This window comes from Amphiura filiformis, chromosome 2 (genome assembly GCF_039555335.1).
Source record: "Amphiura filiformis chromosome 2, Afil_fr2py, whole genome shotgun sequence".
Taxonomy (NCBI): domain Eukaryota; kingdom Metazoa; phylum Echinodermata; class Ophiuroidea; order Amphilepidida; family Amphiuridae; genus Amphiura; species Amphiura filiformis.
Window position 1 is genome coordinate 28187862 of NC_092629.1, and position 17827 is coordinate 28205688.

General features: G+C 40.0%; 1 protein-coding gene and 1 long non-coding RNA gene across 2 annotated transcripts in view; one reads left to right on the top strand and one right to left on the bottom strand.

Moving 5' to 3' along the window:
• Window positions 1–339: 339 nt before the first annotated feature.
• LOC140146045 (uncharacterized) overlaps window positions 340–17827 on the bottom strand; it is a 51451-nt gene continuing 33963 nt past the window's right edge. Inside the window, exons 15-17 of the mRNA XM_072167786.1 lie at window positions 17179–17345; window positions 16311–16437; window positions 340–1170 (exon numbers count right to left, since the gene is read on the bottom strand). Of these exons, the coding sequence (XP_072023887.1) occupies window positions 662–1170; window positions 16311–16437; window positions 17179–17345 (803 nt within the window). The 3' untranslated portion in view covers window positions 340–661. The remainder of the gene's footprint in view (window positions 1171–16310; window positions 16438–17178; window positions 17346–17827) is intronic.
• Window positions 8052–12157, top strand: LOC140146056 (uncharacterized). Its single transcript, XR_011858182.1, has 3 exons — window positions 8052–8244; window positions 9391–9516; window positions 11020–12157. It is a non-coding gene; the product is annotated as an uncharacterized lncRNA (long non-coding RNA).

Consider the following 17827-nt stretch of genomic DNA (forward strand, 5'->3'; position numbering starts at 1 on the left):
CGCGTTTATCAATTTTTTTGCATCTGAGTTACCACCAGAATCACTGAACGCGCCAAAAAAACACCAACAATTTTGGAATTTTAAACTTTCGTCCCCGTATGTGGATTAAGCATAAAAAATGCAGTTGAATAAGCACAAACATGACTCGGTTTAGTTCAGCGGTTCTTCAGATCAACTATGCAATTTTTTTGGAAATGATTTTGCCCTATGGTAAAACCCTATAGAAGCATGCAGGCAAACTAATTAAATATGAAAATAAAATAATTATGCATGAAAATTAATTAAATGTGAAAATAAAATCAATTTGAATAATTTAATATAATTAGCATAATTCCATTGGTATGTTAATTTAATGATGTTGATAAATGGATCTATTTTTTATGTGTATACACTTCAACTCTGCCACTACCTTCCCCTCTACTTACAATCAGTTTGCTGTTACTCTTTGCCATGCCATAGCATCCATCATACCTATCACGTTGTTGTTTAGCATCTATTGGGATGGTAGTAAGATGTGTAGCATCTTGAGTAAAACACAAGATATTGGCACTATCCAAATCACATATAAACAACGCACCACTATGAAAACAAACACCACCTGGCTTACTCATGCCAGGACATTGAACCCTATGTACTAAGCCATCTTGATTGACAATTTGTACTACACCCCACCAGAGATGATGACATTATTATGTGATGTGACAGCCATGTAATAAGGCTCTATGTCAACATTAAAACTATTGATGTGTTTTCCATCACCTGTGTGTTTACTTATGTAATTACCTCTGACATCACCTACCAACAGATTACAATCTGTGTCCACACATATTCCATATAGCCCTGCTTTATCATTACCTACATTGTGACCTGGTTCAACAGAGAGCCAACTACCACAATACTTACCATCATCAGCATTATAATACCTTACATATGCTGACCCATCTGTAACATAATATTTATCTGAGGTGTAAACAACACCCCAGGGTCTATATAGTTGTTGTGTTGTATCAAGATTAAACCTGTACTTCCCTTGTGTATTGTAAACAAACAAACATTTTGCATCCCAATCTGCAATTGCTATATCTCCATTGCTCTCATGGATAGCTATGCCTCTTGGGCCCCTCAATGTGCCTTCACCTATCACCATTTGTTTCTCCCATTCACCTATATCTGAAATGTAACAAGTAAAATATACAATGAGATTAATATGTAATAAAATAATTGCAGGAAATATAATTTATAAATACTAATGATAACATAATGAATAACAATAATAACAATGTTAATTAATAAATAATTAATTTAAAAACAATAAATTCTATCTGGCAGTATGGCTACCCCCACTAGCATCCCCTCTAATTATAATCAGTTTGCTGTTACTCTTTGCCATGCCATAGTATCCATCATACCTATCACCTTGTTGTCCAGCATCTATTGTGATGGTAGTATAATTGCAGGAAATATAATATATTAAATACTAATGATAACATAATGAATAACAATAATAACAATGTTAATAAATAAATAATTCATTTAAAAACAATAAATTCTATCACAAGAATCCCTGAACGGAAAATAGTCAAGTTTGGATTCATTTCGATGCGATTTTTATGCTTATTCCAGATATGTCATCGGAATTTTAAAAATCCAAAATTTTTACGCCGCGATAGTTCACTTGATGAATCCTACTGATGGGCCTCTACCGGAGTATTGTAAATCTATGGTGTATACTTGATGATGTGATATTTTCTTTGGAGAATGGCTTAACCAAAACTGGGCTTGATTGTACTCATTTTGATGCATTTTTCATACTGATATCAAATATGATATCGAAATGTGAAATATATGAATTTTGTATGACGCGAATATTAACTTTGTGAATAGGCCCTAGACCTAGCCTATGTATTGAAATACATGTAGTGCAATGCAATGTACATGCTTGTGTATAGCCAGAGTAATTGCGGGAGTAATGGGAGGGAATATGGACCTTTTTGAGCATCATTATTTCTGAATTTTATGTCCAAAGTATATAAAACTGTAAATTTTTGGAATGGAATGAGTGGAGGAATCCCATGGTGACGTCAGATTTTTTTTAAAAATCTTTAGTTTTTGAAAAAAAATCACAAAAATACACTTTTTTAACCCAATTTTTTGGTGACAATATGAAAAAAAAAAGTTCAGAGTAAACATTTTTCAGTTAGCTTTTCATGAAGAAGAGACATGAAATTAGGGAAAGTTTTTTTAATTTAAAATATAAGCTAAAAATGGCAAATAATGGTGTATATTTTTGTTTAAAGCAAATACTTTAAAAAAATGAGAAAACTTTTCCAAGACTTTGATGAGCTCTAAACGATAGTGCAAAAAGTGCACTGTTGTCAAAAGTGAACTTAACTCTGAGAATTCAACGTTTTAGTAAAAAAATGTCAAAATTATGAACAAAAAATCCTTATAATATTATTTGAAAATGGTAAAACTTTCACGCTTGTAAATAAAAAGCTGTATCTGGAGCATGATATAAATGTGCATCTTTTTGCACCAATGAATCCATTATGTCTGCTTTTAGTGTGCCAAAATTCAAAATAATTGAAAAATATGAGTGGCATTTTGAGCTATTTTGCAAGTCTTGGTTTTGTTTACAAACGTTTTGCATTAACAACATACCGAATGTGAATCGCGCGTGTAATCACAATATTTCGCATTCTCCAACTTCCTGACTCATTATTACCGGTAATAAGATTACTTCGGTTAGGAGTCTACAAAACATAGTTTTGCCGCAGTTGCATAGCGTCAGAGGGGCACGGGGGGAGGGGGCAAGTGCCCCCCAAACAATCTGAAAATTTAAAATATCCCATAGGAAAATTGGCGATAAATGGCTCATGTCCCCCAACCACGCCTGGTGCCCATCCAAGCATGGTCCGTGCCCCCAATAGGTTGACTCATGCTATGCCGTTTCTTGGACTAGAATCCATTCACCGGATAATCTTATCCTTTCCCATGCTGATGGTGGCAGCGCCAGGAATTCTTTCGGGGGGAGGAGGAGTGATTTTTGGGGAGGCGGCATTTTCATAATTTTGGGTGTTTACTGGGGGGAAAGAGTTCTGATGGGGGGTCTTTGGCCCATGCCCACATCCCCTGGCACCCCCACTTGATGTTGATTAAGATAATTCTTGCATCAACATCTGAAAATCGATATATGGCAATATAACTGAACAGATGTAAGTACAGGTTAGGGATGGCTCGACTCGACTGTCGGTTGCCCGCCGGTTCCATCTGGTGGGAGCTGATTTTTATTGCTCTAAACAATATCAACCAGCGGTCAACCAGCGGTCAAGTTTTGAAGCCGCCCTTAAGTATCTTGATCAGGGATCGGAATAATAGTACTGAAGAGCAGGACTCTTAAATTTTGTTGTCTCGGTTTTCTGCTCAGTGACCTACTTTATCCGTCTTCATGGCCTGTGTTGGTCTGGTTGGTGAGCGTGGGGTGTTGCTGGGTGGGTTGGTTGGGTCCAGGTGGGCCGGGGAGGAGGAGGGGGGGGGGTAAATCCATGTGTCTGATAGGTAGGGGTCACTGAGCAGATTTCCATCTTGTAATAATGTGTACATCCATATCAGGAGGGTGGGCTTGTCGGCTGCTGCATGTGTCTCTTTTCATTTGTTGGCTTTGGGTGGATGCCAGACTCGTCCCGGGTCCCGGTCGCTTGGGGTCGTCCCTGGTTGCCTGGTTTGGGAATGTTTTCTGTATTCCTTCATGTGGGCAATGTGGCTTGGGGATGATTTGGAGTGGCCTCCACGTGGCATGGGTCTGGTTTTTGTTCCTGGCTGGTAGGTGGGGGGAGACACGTGTGGTGGCTGGCGGGTGCATCCTTGTGATGTGGATGTACACACAATGTGTTTAAGCAGTGCAATAGTATATCTCTTTATGTAATTGCCCCAATGGGTTGGAGGAGTCACACCTTTTGGTGACAGTGTCTTGATGCTTCTGACTCTTCTTGGCTAGCCCATTGGGTCTATTTATTTTACTTTTATGTCCTTTTGTATGTATTGCGTAAATTTACTTTGCTTTTTGATGTATTTTAGCCGAATTTGTAAAATAAAATAAATAAATAAGCATATCCGTGATAGGATGTCGTCCTATTTCTCTACCCAAGAGAAAGACAGACACTCCCTCGACAACAGTAAGCCCCAAGGGCTGCGAATAACCAACATAATGAATCCATTTTTTAGTCTTTTGGAACGGATATCGCTGCACTGGTATTGCTCTAATGGACCCAACTTTTCAAGGTGACTGGAAAACTGCCCTCTAATGACTCCGGTCCTGTACTGTTTCGGACATCAACAAGTATATCGAGTCACATGTACTCCAGAACAGCAGTAATGTCCCCTAGAGGGGTGATTTTCCTACTAGCGGGCGGTTCTCAGCGTTCGCTTGAGGAGGTTGAGGAGGAGACACGGTTGTATCGTCTCCATAACCTCGATATATGGAAAGAGGATCACAAACTTGTAGATCCTGATTGTTGCTGGTCAAATCCTGATCCAAGTTTCTCAGACAAGAACTCTGTAACTTGTGTCACAAGGGCTGTGTAAAAGGAAGACACACCTGCCTCATCACTCTAACCATGGCATAGAATAAGTGTATGCTAGGGAGGAAGACTCTTGTCTCCCACCAGCGATGACCTCAGCAGATCTTTCTGAAAACTCTTTCCTGACTGCGTTCCTTAATAAAGGGCTATATATGCATGTTGTCAAGTGCCGGTGCACAGTTGATAGACTGTTGCTCTGATCCCTGTGCCTCCAGGAAGAAGTTGTTGGAAACCCACAAGCAGTGCTGCTGACAAGGGGGGTTAAGGGGGTGAGTTATCCCCGGGCCCAGGGTACTATGGGACCCGTAAAAAATAAAGAAAACATGGTTTCATAAAAGCAAAGAGAAGAGACCTCAGGGGGCCTGTGAAAAAAAAGGGGGCAGTGCGATCATTAATTACCCCCGGGCCCGCAAAGGCTCTCGGCGGCACTGCCCACAAGAAGATCGACCATTGGCCTGAAACAGAGGAACCTTGGCCAGCATGATGTGATCAATATGACAATTGCAATCCTCCCCTCTCGATCCTGTCTATCAGCCTTGGTACTATTGAGATCGGCGGGTCGGTAATTAAGCCTTCATTGCTTCTTAGTCTATCTCTACAGCATCTATTGCAAAGCCAGCCATACCATCGGCCAACAAGACCTTGCGCGAGGAGAATAAAGTCACTCCTGCAATTTGCAGGTCTTCAAGTACTCTTCTTGCCTCCCCCAACCTAGCTATGATGCTGCCAATGGTAATTAAGTTGGGGTGATAGTACCACCACTCGAGCTCTTCCCTGTCAGCTTCTGATATCAAAAGTGCTTGTGAAAACGGGTGATGACTAGGTGCTGTGCAAATGGATGGAATTATTTTCAGGTGAGTATGCCTCATGGGAGATGGTGATAGCTCTACCACACTCGTCCATTGGCCAGAACTTTCCGTCCTACTACAGCCAGACTGAGCCAGTGTGCTCTCTGACCCTGTCAGGAGCCTCGAAAACACCTAGTCACCATCATCCATTCTGCTAAGTGTCCAGTAGCCCCCTCTTTAAGGTGAGCTTTGCCACTAGAAGAAGTGTGGTGAGATCTGAACTACTGGTTGGTAATGCATCAAGCTGATGGCCTTGCATAAAACCTACAGGTGACGGGCACTACGGGTGACCCCCAAGCGGCGGACCATGCATGGAGCCATATTCTTACTATATAAGAATTTTACACTTTTTGCAGCAGGGCCTCCTTGGAAATCAGTGCATTAGCATTGAAGGGGCTACCCTGCCTAAAGAATGAATAAGTAAATAACAGCTGTATCAGGAGGTACTGCATAGATCCCTGTTAAGGGACCCTGCTGTGTATCAGGTAACCTGCAGCTACTGCAGAGATCCCTGATACAGCTCTGGATTATGCACTCAAGTCCCCAGCAACCACTAAGTTGGTGCCAGCTAGCCCGATTAGCGCGGTTGTACGTATAGCTCCCCTGGGACTCAGGCTTAGGCCTGCCGCAAATGGTGGATATGGCCTCATTGGCGACTTTCTTGGCATGTTCTACGATGAGCTGACAGAAAGGCTTGCCAAACAAGTACCCCTGCGTCCCTTTGAAGGGACAAGCAGGCGACCCCGACAACGGATGGACATCCTATGGGCTAGGCCCATGGCGTTTCCGTTGAAGTTGGCTGTCAGCACCATTAACTCCGTGGAAAAGGTCCGATGTTGCCACGTGATCTTTAGCCAGCAGCCTACTGAGGCAAAGGTAGTGGTAAAACTTGACACACATCCAAGCACGCTTGTCAATGTGCTTGAGTTCATAAAGATCATCATCCCTTTGGGGGAACATACTGCAGTTACTGTCCGTTTTCCTATACACAATACACAGAGCTCTCACAATTGACGCATGACCTCCACAAGTAGTGTATGTTAGAAGTATAGGCATTTGCCTAGTTAAAATAACCGGCCAATATTTAAAGTATTCTCTGAAATTCTAGAAAATATAGTTTTGTAACATGTCCTAAATTTTTAACTAATTTAGGTGTTTGGAAATAGTCGCACTTTGGTGTTTTAGTGTATGTTATAGGTAATAGGACATTGCCTAGTTAACGTCATTGTGTGAAAAATAACCGGCCAATATTTAAAGTATTCTCTGAAATTCTAGAAAATATAGTTTTGTAACATGTCCTAAATTTTTAGCTAATTTAGGTGTTTGGAAATAGTCGCACTTTTGTGTTTTAGGAAGGATATGTAAACGACAGATAACACCAAAAATATGAAGAAATGATTTCCAAACCGTGTTAAGTCTGCAAACCACCATACTTCTCATTTTCAAGAACGCTGGTTAACAATAAGCAGAGTATTGTCTCATTTCGTAAACAAAAGCCCACACAGAATTGTTCTCTAGCGTTCGCTTTATAATCGTTCACCCAACTGAAACTATAATACCAGCTCATTGCTCATTGCACATGTAAAACAGACATATGTGTTGTGTGGATTTAACCAGAGAAGATATGATTTAATCAGTTGAGATGTTTTCAATTGGTGTTATCTTGGTTTACAAGCTTTTAATGGGGTTTAAGTCCTGCAACGGTCATGGTGAATTCTACTGTAGACATGACTGCATCATGATAGAACACGGATGCCTTTGCTAAAAGGAGCGTTGTTTGGCAATGTTGGAGTCCATCAGTAGAACCTTCAGGAGGGTATTGTAATCCTCATCCATAACACATAAAGGGACTGTGCTAGAATGAGGCGTCTGAAGAAACAGAATGATTGTCCAGTGTGTGGAGTCTAGTCCAAAACTATGTAGACTCCTAAGGGATGGCTTCAAAACTTGTTAAATTGTTTACACCAATAGAAACCGGCTCCAGCTGGATGGAATCGGCAGGCAACCGCAAGTTGAGTTTTGAAACCGCCCCCAACTGGAGAGCCTTACTGCCTTACGGTACCTCAACCTGATTTCCGATGGTGACCCATCCTACTGAAAGGATGTCCGAGTCAATTTCTGATGACGAAGAAGACAGAGAATGGGCATCACTTCCAAGCACTCTGCACCCCTTGGGTAGCAGAATGTGAAACAAGAGAAGATGGAGTTAGACTCGATCCTCCAGTCCTCGAATACTCACGCACGGCCGCTCCACTGTGCTGTATTGAGGACTGGAGCAAACAACGTTCTAAAACAGGAGCATTGAAATATGAATATTTAGTAGATTTTGATTACGTCATTGCGCGCGGAGACGCGGAATCATAAACCTGATAAACACTTCAGAGCCCTGATCTGACGCTTAACCAGTACTCGGCAGTTTATTTTTAAGTTCCCTGTATGTTGCGAACATACAAATTAACAACTAGCTACAAAATCAGCTAAAATCCACTCGTCGCGTACGCATCTTCATTTTTTCATAAGCGGATCGGATCCCCCGTTTTAAACCTTCTTTGCCGTCAATTTTGAGTTCCCGTTGTTATCGCCATTACATATTTATCAAATTTTCACTTTTTAATGAACTTTGCGATGATGTATTATGTCTTTGAAAGTATTCATGGGAAACACTTTTATATTTGCAACACACTGAGACCATTTGCACCCGTCAAGTCATAATAGTTGCCTTGATTTTGAGGAGGAAAGATCGTCGCCAATCACCACAGTGATGACATGCATTCACCGTACAAACTACAGTACCGACTGCCTCGGATTTTAATACGGTAAGCATGGTATTCAAGTGTCATTGAAACATACGTAGGATGTGCATGATTACTTCATTTTGTACAGGCCATATCTTTTACGGGGTAAGAACAGTGTCAAGACTCATGATTGACTGAATTTCAAAGCAAAACGATAGCATGATTGATATTATTCGGAGGCTAGGCATGCTAGTAGGCTAGGCTAAGTAAGGCCTATCACGGTGCAATAAAATAAATATATTAATTAAAGTTTGTTCGGTTTATATAAGGCGGAAAAAATAACGCCGTGTAATGATATAGAATGGCTTGTACGCTGGCTGGGCGCAATGTTTACGCTAATTACGTAATGATCGGTGCACGCCAGGGTTGTCAACTTTTTGGAATTGCTACAGTACAGTCTGTCGAAGTACAAAGTAAATAGACCTCGGAAACTGGAGGAATGAGAATATTTATTTCAGTGCAATGCTTCTTTGGCGTGCCAACTGCTGCGCGATTTGTATTTCCCGATGCCACAAATTTGGTTTGTACTTCTATGTGGACAGACTGTAGGCGTGAGACACTTCCATACCGGGGTGGAATTATTTTTTGCAAAATACACTGTTCATTTTGACCCATGGCTATGTAAGCCACGCCACTTGAGAATCTAAAAATTGTGATTTGTGTGTGTGATTGGGGGGCGGGGTCACAAAAAAATTTTTACGATGCATGAGATTTTACTCATTTTACAGCTCTTTGCGTGAGATTTACTAGGTGTGAGATTATACAACCTTGGCGTGAGACCGTGAGAAAATTACCAAATGCGTGAGACTCCCAGCCAGTGCGTGAGAGTTGACAGCCCTATAGTGCACACTTGAATTTACGCGATCGTGAGAAGGACTTTCATGCGCGCAGTAACAAAACCCGAATAATTTCCGCCAAATAAAAACTGAACAGTGCGCGAATCAATATTGATTCTTGCAGAATAAATTCTTGGAATCATTTGATTCTCGCAAATCCTCTTCTGTGTAAACTACAAACGTTTGCAAGAATCAACTTTGATTCACGAATTTCACGCAAATCTGTTTACGAGAATCTTTGCGAAAAATTCTGACCCTGAAACAGGGACGAAATTTTCGTATTAAAGGTTGCTCAATTTTAAAGTCTTATTTTTTGAATTTTCACAACTAGGTTGTAATCAGTGATGTCAACTTGAAGTGAACTGGACAGTAATACAGCAACTGCATTCTGGAGATGTTCATTGTGACTTCAAATCATGGTGTATGGAGAACTCAACTGTGAATCATCAAAAATCTGGTATGCGTACAATGAGTTTAATAAATTCTTATTGTTTTTATATGAAGGATTATGCCGTAAGGTCTAAGGCAAATGAATGTATGTTCCGGGCAGGCCTCAAAATACTTTTTTGAATAGCTATTTTTGACAGATTCCAATCAAAATAGCCCTCATGTGTGCATTTTGCCATTGCCAATTTTTTCCATGGGGTTATTTTGGGAGAATTGGGGGAGAATCGCCTTTTCCCCCCGTGAATTTTGACCCCTGGTATCGAAGGACCAGAATACTTAGTCATCATCTAGGCCAAGTCGCCCCTACTTGCAGCTGAATTGCACTTACTCTCTGTAAAATTATATACCAAATTATTCTTATTATAATTCAATCAAATGTCATTCCTCGTCAAGTGTTGACAAAGGCAACAGTGTTTGCTGAAACGTTCGCAAGTAAGTGCATTATGCTTAATTGGATCACATACAATGAACATCGGTTACTGAATTTCAACATTTCAGGTAATTTTGTGCCCGGTAGTGGCGAGTCCCAGCGCATTTTTCGGGCGGGTAACCGTGTACCGAAATTGCAACCCAAAAAAATCCCTTTTTTTTTTTTTTTTAAAAGTTATTTAATTTTTCGGTTTTCCTGGACCTAGGCCTAAATACTTGGATCATTCATGGTTGACCTAAAAAAAAAATTGCATGATGTTTATTGAATTTGAATGCATTTTGATATTATTTATAGAGTATGACACAAATACAAATTATCAATTTTCATATTAAAAACACAAACGATCATGCAATTTATTTTTTAGGTCAACCATGAATAATCCTAGCATTTAGGTCTAGGTCCTGCACTACAAAACCGATTTTTTTTTTTTTTTTTTTTTTTTTTTTTAAATTTGGAAACCCAGGCAGGGTATTTCCTGCCGGTAACGAAATTCGGCAGGTACCAGCGAGCCCCCGAAAAACCCTGGCTTAATATGTATGCATAATTCAAAATCAAAATCAAATGAGAGCATTCAAATTTCATGGAATCATTTTAGCACTGCAATATCCCAGGTTGTTATGGAGCCCCAGAAATGGCATGGAAAGAAAAAAAATAATCATAGGAGATTCAGGGCCCTGATTTAGTAGCTTTAGGCCCCAGCTTAGTAACACAGGGCCCTGACTTAGTAATTTGGGGCCTGGAGATAGAAACTTAGGGCCCTGAAATAGTAACTTAGGGCCCCAACTTAGTAATTTGTGCCCCCGACGTAGTAACTCAAGGCCCCAACTTAGTAACTCGGGCCCCTAATTACTAAGTTGGGGTCCCAGCTACTAATTAGGGCGGGGGCCCAAGTTACTATCTCGGGCCCAAGTTAATAAGTTGGGGCCTGAACTACTAAGTCTGGGGCCCAAGCTACTAAATCGGACCCCAAGATATGTTTTCTTTCCATGCCACTTTGTGGGCTTGGTAAATTAATGCTCAATTTAATCTTGGCAAGAAAAATGTATTAAATTAAAAATATTTTTAATTGATTTTTTTTTACAGATGAAATTTGAACTTGTACTGCTGGAACTGAAAGGAACCACCTGCAGCAACAAGCTAAAGCAAGAGAAGGGAATGAGATATGTACCAAACTTGCTGAAAAGGTACCCGTCGGCCATTGCAAATCCACATACACCTTCAACAAAGAAGAACCCCCACCACGGACTTTACCACAGTGGAACTCATATCATTTTGAAATACTGACCACAATCGCACCCTGGGCCACACGCCCACACCCTTACCCTGATCAAGTTTACAAATGCTCCACACCCAGACCTTGATATATGTGCCTATTCAGACTATAACTTTGTTACAGCTCTGGCAGAGATGGAAGTTTTGTTGGTCATGTATGAACTATGTGTATGTACCTGTGGACAATGTTATTGGTAAATCAGCAGTGTTGGGCAATTTCATTAAAATGTGTTCATAAGGCAAAAAAGTTGTTTGCTTGTCCTCGTCCGATCGACCGTCTCATCCGACCGACTGTAGAACTTTTTTTTGTTGTTGAAAATTTTATCTTAATTTTTACTGGATTGGAGTGTCCCTGGACCTAGAGCCAAATGCTAGAATCATTCATGGTTGACTTTAAAAAATAACGTTTTGTGTCTTAAATATGTAAAGCTATAATTTGTATTCATGTCAATGATGTCATGGTCTATTATGGTGCAAATCCAATGCATTTTGAAATCATGTTATATTATTATTATTGTTTTTTACAAAGTCAACCATGAATGATCCCAGCATTCAGCTCTTGGTCCAGGGACACTCCAAATCCAAAATAAAATCCCAATTGGGGGGTTTACTCAAACATGATACTAATACTCGGACGATTACAGTACATGTACTTTAAAAAACACTGACCCAACTTCTGAAAGTGATCTATGGACAAGCTAACAATTTTGGGGCCTAATTGTAGATAGTGAAAATGAAATCAAAATTTGGAAATTAAGAATGCACTTTTCAGTAATATAGGGGATCAGTGCCAGTCATTATTATGTTTTGATGAATCCGGGTGTGTGAAAATATTGGGATCTAAAACATAATAATGATAAAATTGGATGCTTTTCGCCCAACAATATTTATTGGTCTCGCTATGAGTTTTAAAATATTTTACTCGACTACATCTCGTCCAATATTTGAAAACTCGTAGCTCGATTCAATAAATATCTAGGCTCAATTGATCCAATTTAAAGTAGGCCCTATAGGGTGTTCAAACCCGGGGTTCAAACCAATGCTTTTCATCTTAAAATGGTTTAAATTGTTTTAAAATTCTCCTCTAGTCCTGGGAAATAAAGGAGAATGGTAAACTCAACAGCCTCATCTCCACTATTCTCCATCAAAATGGAGATTTTGGTATCAGTGTACATGTAAGTCCATATTTTTCTCATTGACCCTGTGAAATATTGGGGCTGAAAGATCATATATTTTGTTTGGAATTTATATTTCTTAAAAAAAATTTATGAATAGGCTATTCTACCTCCACTCAATTTTAAGAATGTGAAGTGTACATGTACATAATTTGTACAATGCTTTGAATGTTGCTATTTCCTGTTTGACTACCTACATTGTACAGTACCACAATGTAATTTATAAGCTGGCTGCTTTATTATGATTCTTGTAAGGACAACAAACTATTCTTTGAGACAAACTATTAAATGGCATGGCCTTTTATTCCATGTTGATATTCCTTAAAAATGATGTTTAATGTTAAGTATGTTCAAAATAATACAGTTTTGACACTGCCAGTAAAATGTTCTAATTTTAAATAATGTTTTTATTATAAAAATGTAAGACTTGTTTAATAATGTATTTTTGTTTGAATCCTACACTGACTGCATGTTGGACTACTCTGTGTACTATGTTAGTCATGTCTTGGAAAAATAAAATGACAATGAATACCGTAATAATACAAATTTACATGTATCTATGTGTTTGTTTTCATGGTGATACTGGTGTAACCCGGGGGGGGCACTCACATGTTAAGGTGGTACGGGTATGTCCCTTTTTCAGGCTCTCTGCCAGTTCCTTAAGCCCCACATTTGGATCTGCTCCAGTTCTTTGAGCCTCAAACTCTGACAATTGTAGCTCTTTAAGCTCAAATTTGGAAAATAATTTAGAAATTTTTAGCTCAACAGCCTATAATTTGGCCCTAATTTCAGTTCTTAGTTCCCAAAGTTAGGCGCTCCTGCGCTGCACACCCCTACCAAAATTTGAGTGCCCCCTGGCGATGTAAGGACTGATCAATAATGGTTGAGGGTTTTTTATAGAACATGAAAAAACCTGCAAAAATGTAAAATTGCTAGGGAAAATGTTTTGTTCTGATGAGGGGAAAATGGCCAAATCTGTGAATGCCTGCTGAATTCCAATAAAATTGTCAATTTTTAAATAAGACTCATCCACAGTTTTTAGGCCCAATCGAGGGGGGGGAGGGATACTCATGTTTGGGTTGGGTTGTGGGGGTGCTGCAGAGAATTTGACCCATCAAAACCATTTTTTATAAAGAAATTTGGATATAGGCCTACCAAACATTTTGGCCAAATTTTACAACTGAATTGTCTTAGTTTGTTTTCTTGAACAAACATTTGGAGACTGAATTTCAAACATTTGGCTACTGACTATACTGAGAAAATTTTAGGCAAATTTTTTTTATCTTTGATTTCCTCCGCCACCCCCCCACCCCTCATTTTATGCCTCTCCCCCCCCAAATCCTGGTCCGCCACTGGACATATCAAAATGGGGGCTATCAATTTCTTCGGACGTGGGGGTCCCAAATATATGGGGGGATCATAATTTTGTTGGGAGAAAAATAGGGGGTCATAAAATTTTGATGCCTAAAATGTAGGAGTCGAGTCACAAGTTGACCACAGATAGTATGTTTATTTTATTCAAAAAGACTGATTTTAATACAATTTTAGCCTGTTTAGGGGGTAAGGTGTATCAGTGGTGGGGGTCATAAAATCTTTGTTGCCGAAAAGGGGGGGGTCGCAATTTTATTGACGCCGACTTTTGGAAAATGTGGGACCCCCCCATTTCCGAAGAAAATGAGAGCTACTGCCCAAGGGCATATTTTAATTTCTCATGATGATTGCCTAACATTTAGAAAATCATGCCGTATTTATTTATTTCAAGAGCATAGAATATTATATAATAATTTATATAATCCCCGGGATATAATCATAAACAATATATCCCCACGATACGGGCATTTTGGATTCTTTTTTATACATAGGCCTATGAAAATTACTTGTAATTATCGGCTATCTAAGGGAGACAGCAAAATCATCATGATAGTCTCCTCTGCTGCCGGTTTTATCCTACTAACTCAATTATTACTGGCGGAGGAGGAGACTAAAGCCTGTGTTGACCTACTGCGCATGATCAGAACAGCCTAATTAATTATTAATGACATCGTAATTCCATTGTCAAAGTGCTCTTCTTTTTTTACACCAAAAGAATTCAGGCCTCGAATAAGGCAACGTGAAGGATTGTGGGTAAAAAAGGCGCCGCCATTAGAGGCCAGAAGGATTCAGGCTAAGATGGAGTACTCCCGCAATACCCGGCAATGGTACTCCTTGGATGAGGAATATCCGGGTCCCGTAAGCCAGAATCACCCCTTGACAGCCGACAGGAGCAACAGCTGATGGAACTGCAAAAACCACTAGATGGACTCATCTGCCACAACCCTAGGTCATGAATGAAACCACCCTGTGGTGGGTACCATGGTACGAAACTCGCAGAAAGCTAACCCTGCATTGGTCCGACACCGAGGTAACCCCATGATGTACGACAGAACCGGCACCACCTCCCCGCCCCGGTTGCCACAACGGCTGTGTCAGCCAGGGTGGGTATTCAGGTACTGACACAGTCTCAGCTTGGGTACTTACATGGGAACCTAGCTGTGCACTGCTGTACCTGGAGTCTCCGCTTGGGTACCCACATGGGAACCTAGCTGTGCACTGCTGTATCTAGGAGGTACTGCATACATGTAGCTCCCCGTGAGGGGATCTAGCTGTGTACCCGGGTACCCCTCGGTAAGCCCAACTGTTCCCTGTCTTAGGGAAGTTAGCTGTGTACCATGGCTGTCAACTGGTTTTGTAAACCCTAGCTGGCCAGTCACCCCAAGCTGCCCATAACAGCTGATGCCATGAATGGGCTGCATTGATCTGCAAGGTCGAACCCTGTTGATCGATATGCGATTGACTAGCCTGATTGGGAAAATGTGTCCGTCACAACCGATTGACTCCCCATAGCCGGGATGGGTCACTACTTGTAGTCACACTGCCCAAATCAGTACCACCGATGGATGCTTTCTCCTCTGTCAGCCCAGGAATACCTGCCCACATGACTGAAAAAAATGGGGCGCGAATGGCAGAAATTAACAACCGATGCAAGCCCATGGCCCGCTTCGGTAGTAATATCACTGAGTGCACTGAAGGAGCTATGGTCCCACAAGTGCAATCTCCCTCATGCACAGAGCATCACAAGCAGCTCGCGACATATGATGGTTGCATGTGGAGGAGCCCCCACAGCAGAAACACCGAATCCGCCGTGATGGTCTTACCTCCTGAAACAAATCTTAAGCTTGTCTACCTGTTTTGTAACAGCCAATTACAAGCAGTTTGCTTGAGTCAAGAATGGCCCAAGGTCTGCCTGTTGAAACATTTTCATAATACTCAGGTTAAATTACAACAGACAAGAGCCCGATATAAGAGTCAGATCAACAGCATAATGAAGCTGTGGTCATACAAGCTTTTCCCCAATTTGAACTAGATCTATCATACCCCCTTGGTATTTACATTGATTATATTTATAAGGGGGTAATAATAATCTCACCTTGCTTCGCGGCTGTTTGTTCTGGCTTATCAGTTGAAGATGATACACCAGTATTGAAATTATAAAAAATGTACAGAATAATAGGCCAAAAAAGTAGCTTTGTCTCAGAAGACGATGCAAATAGTGCTTTTAAAATTTGAATTGTAGCATATAATTTCCTTTCTTTCTTAGTTGCCAGAGAAAAAATCTGAAATTTTGAAGCGGTCAGAAAAGTGGGCAAAAACACAATACATTATACAAAAAAATACATACTTCGCACATATCACATAGCCTCCTTTAGTTTTCCATTTTATGAACCTCTTTTTTGCCTTAAAGGGCATGATTTTCCCTATCACAAACCTTACCTTATTGCTCTCAAATTAAACAGGGAAAACCAAAGAAGTTAGTTTTTATTTGGAATTCTCTCTTATTCTATCCAAGTTTCTGTACAATGTTACTGAAGCAATTAAAAGATACCTTACCTTCTAGAGCAATGACTTCTGATGGTTGACTTGGGTCACTACGTCCTCCCATGTTCTCAGCGTATACTCGGAATTGGTATTGTGTGCCTGCCTTGAGTTCTTCTATGGTATAACTGGGCTCAGTAACCTAATGATAACACAACAACACACAAATATTAATCAGGAGCAAATGCAAGATTCAACAGGAAAATTACAACATACTGATAGGGTGAAATAAGTATCAGTCACAGAACAAACTAAATGTTAGCATAGGCCGACACAATGCCATAGACATTGCATTTTCCATTTTAGAGAAAAACTGTCACTAAAAATTGACCAAATTGCCAATGTTAAAAAGTTAGGCATTTTAGACCAAAGTTATATAGCTATGCAGATTTATGTTTCTACTGTGAACAAATATACCAACATACTAGGTGATCTTAAAATTAAGCTGAGCAAAATGTAGCTGATGAGATGAATAAAAAGATCAACTAAGTCTTGATCACCATTAATCGAAACGCGTCCTACGATAGCTTTCTACAGTTTCTCAAAAATAGAGAAACTCAAGTGTCTTTTTTCCTATATGGAATAAATGGCCTTTTGGTTGGAATTTCTTCACAACCACCCATATTACAACATCTATACGCATTTTTTTGCAATCAAAAACATAGCTTCTTTTAACCTAAAACTTAGCAATTAATTTGCATGAAGGCAAAATATATAGCTATACCAATCTAGTCTCTAAAAATATAGGCCTACCGATATCTGAACATTAGATTGCGTAACTCTATATCACCACCCTCACCAAATAGTTAAGTCCCCCAAATAAAATGCCTTTTCTCTAGAGACTTACGCTGATATGACGTCTCTGATTTACAACAACACTTACCTTCTCTTTACTGACTCTAGTCCACTGCTCGATTTGACCAAGACTTTGCTCTATGACATATCCTGTTATAGGAGAACCGCCATCCTTTTTCGGAGCTAACCAAGTGATCCTGATGCTTGTCCTACTAATGATCTCTCCTTCTGGTTTACCAGGTTGGCTGGGTGAATCTATATTTAAATAAAACATTTTGGTTTTAAGTCTATTAATAAGAAGACATTAAAAGTGATCACAGAAGAGGCTCATACAATTTTTGGTAAACACATCTGCAGCTGCCAAGAAAGACTAAATAGGATTGGTGCTAGCATACACCCCTGCTTAAGGGTACATTCTCTTGGGTCATGACCTTGACATAGGGAAATTTTTTTATTTTGTTTTTGACAAGAAGACATACATACCCTTCATATAAAATAACATGAATCCTGAAAAAAAGTGCCAATGTGTAATTTCCCCCTATTTTGTCTCCCGTTGCTAATGAAAACAAACTCCGATTGTATTGCATGAGGTCCATTTATTAAAAGCTCCATGGAATGCACCAATTACTCTCTTAGTTTCGAGTCCAGACTGCATATTGTAAGGACGAACGACGTGTGTTTAGAACGACGTAAACCACAGCATAAACCGATTGTGAAGGAGACTAACTCTCAAGTTG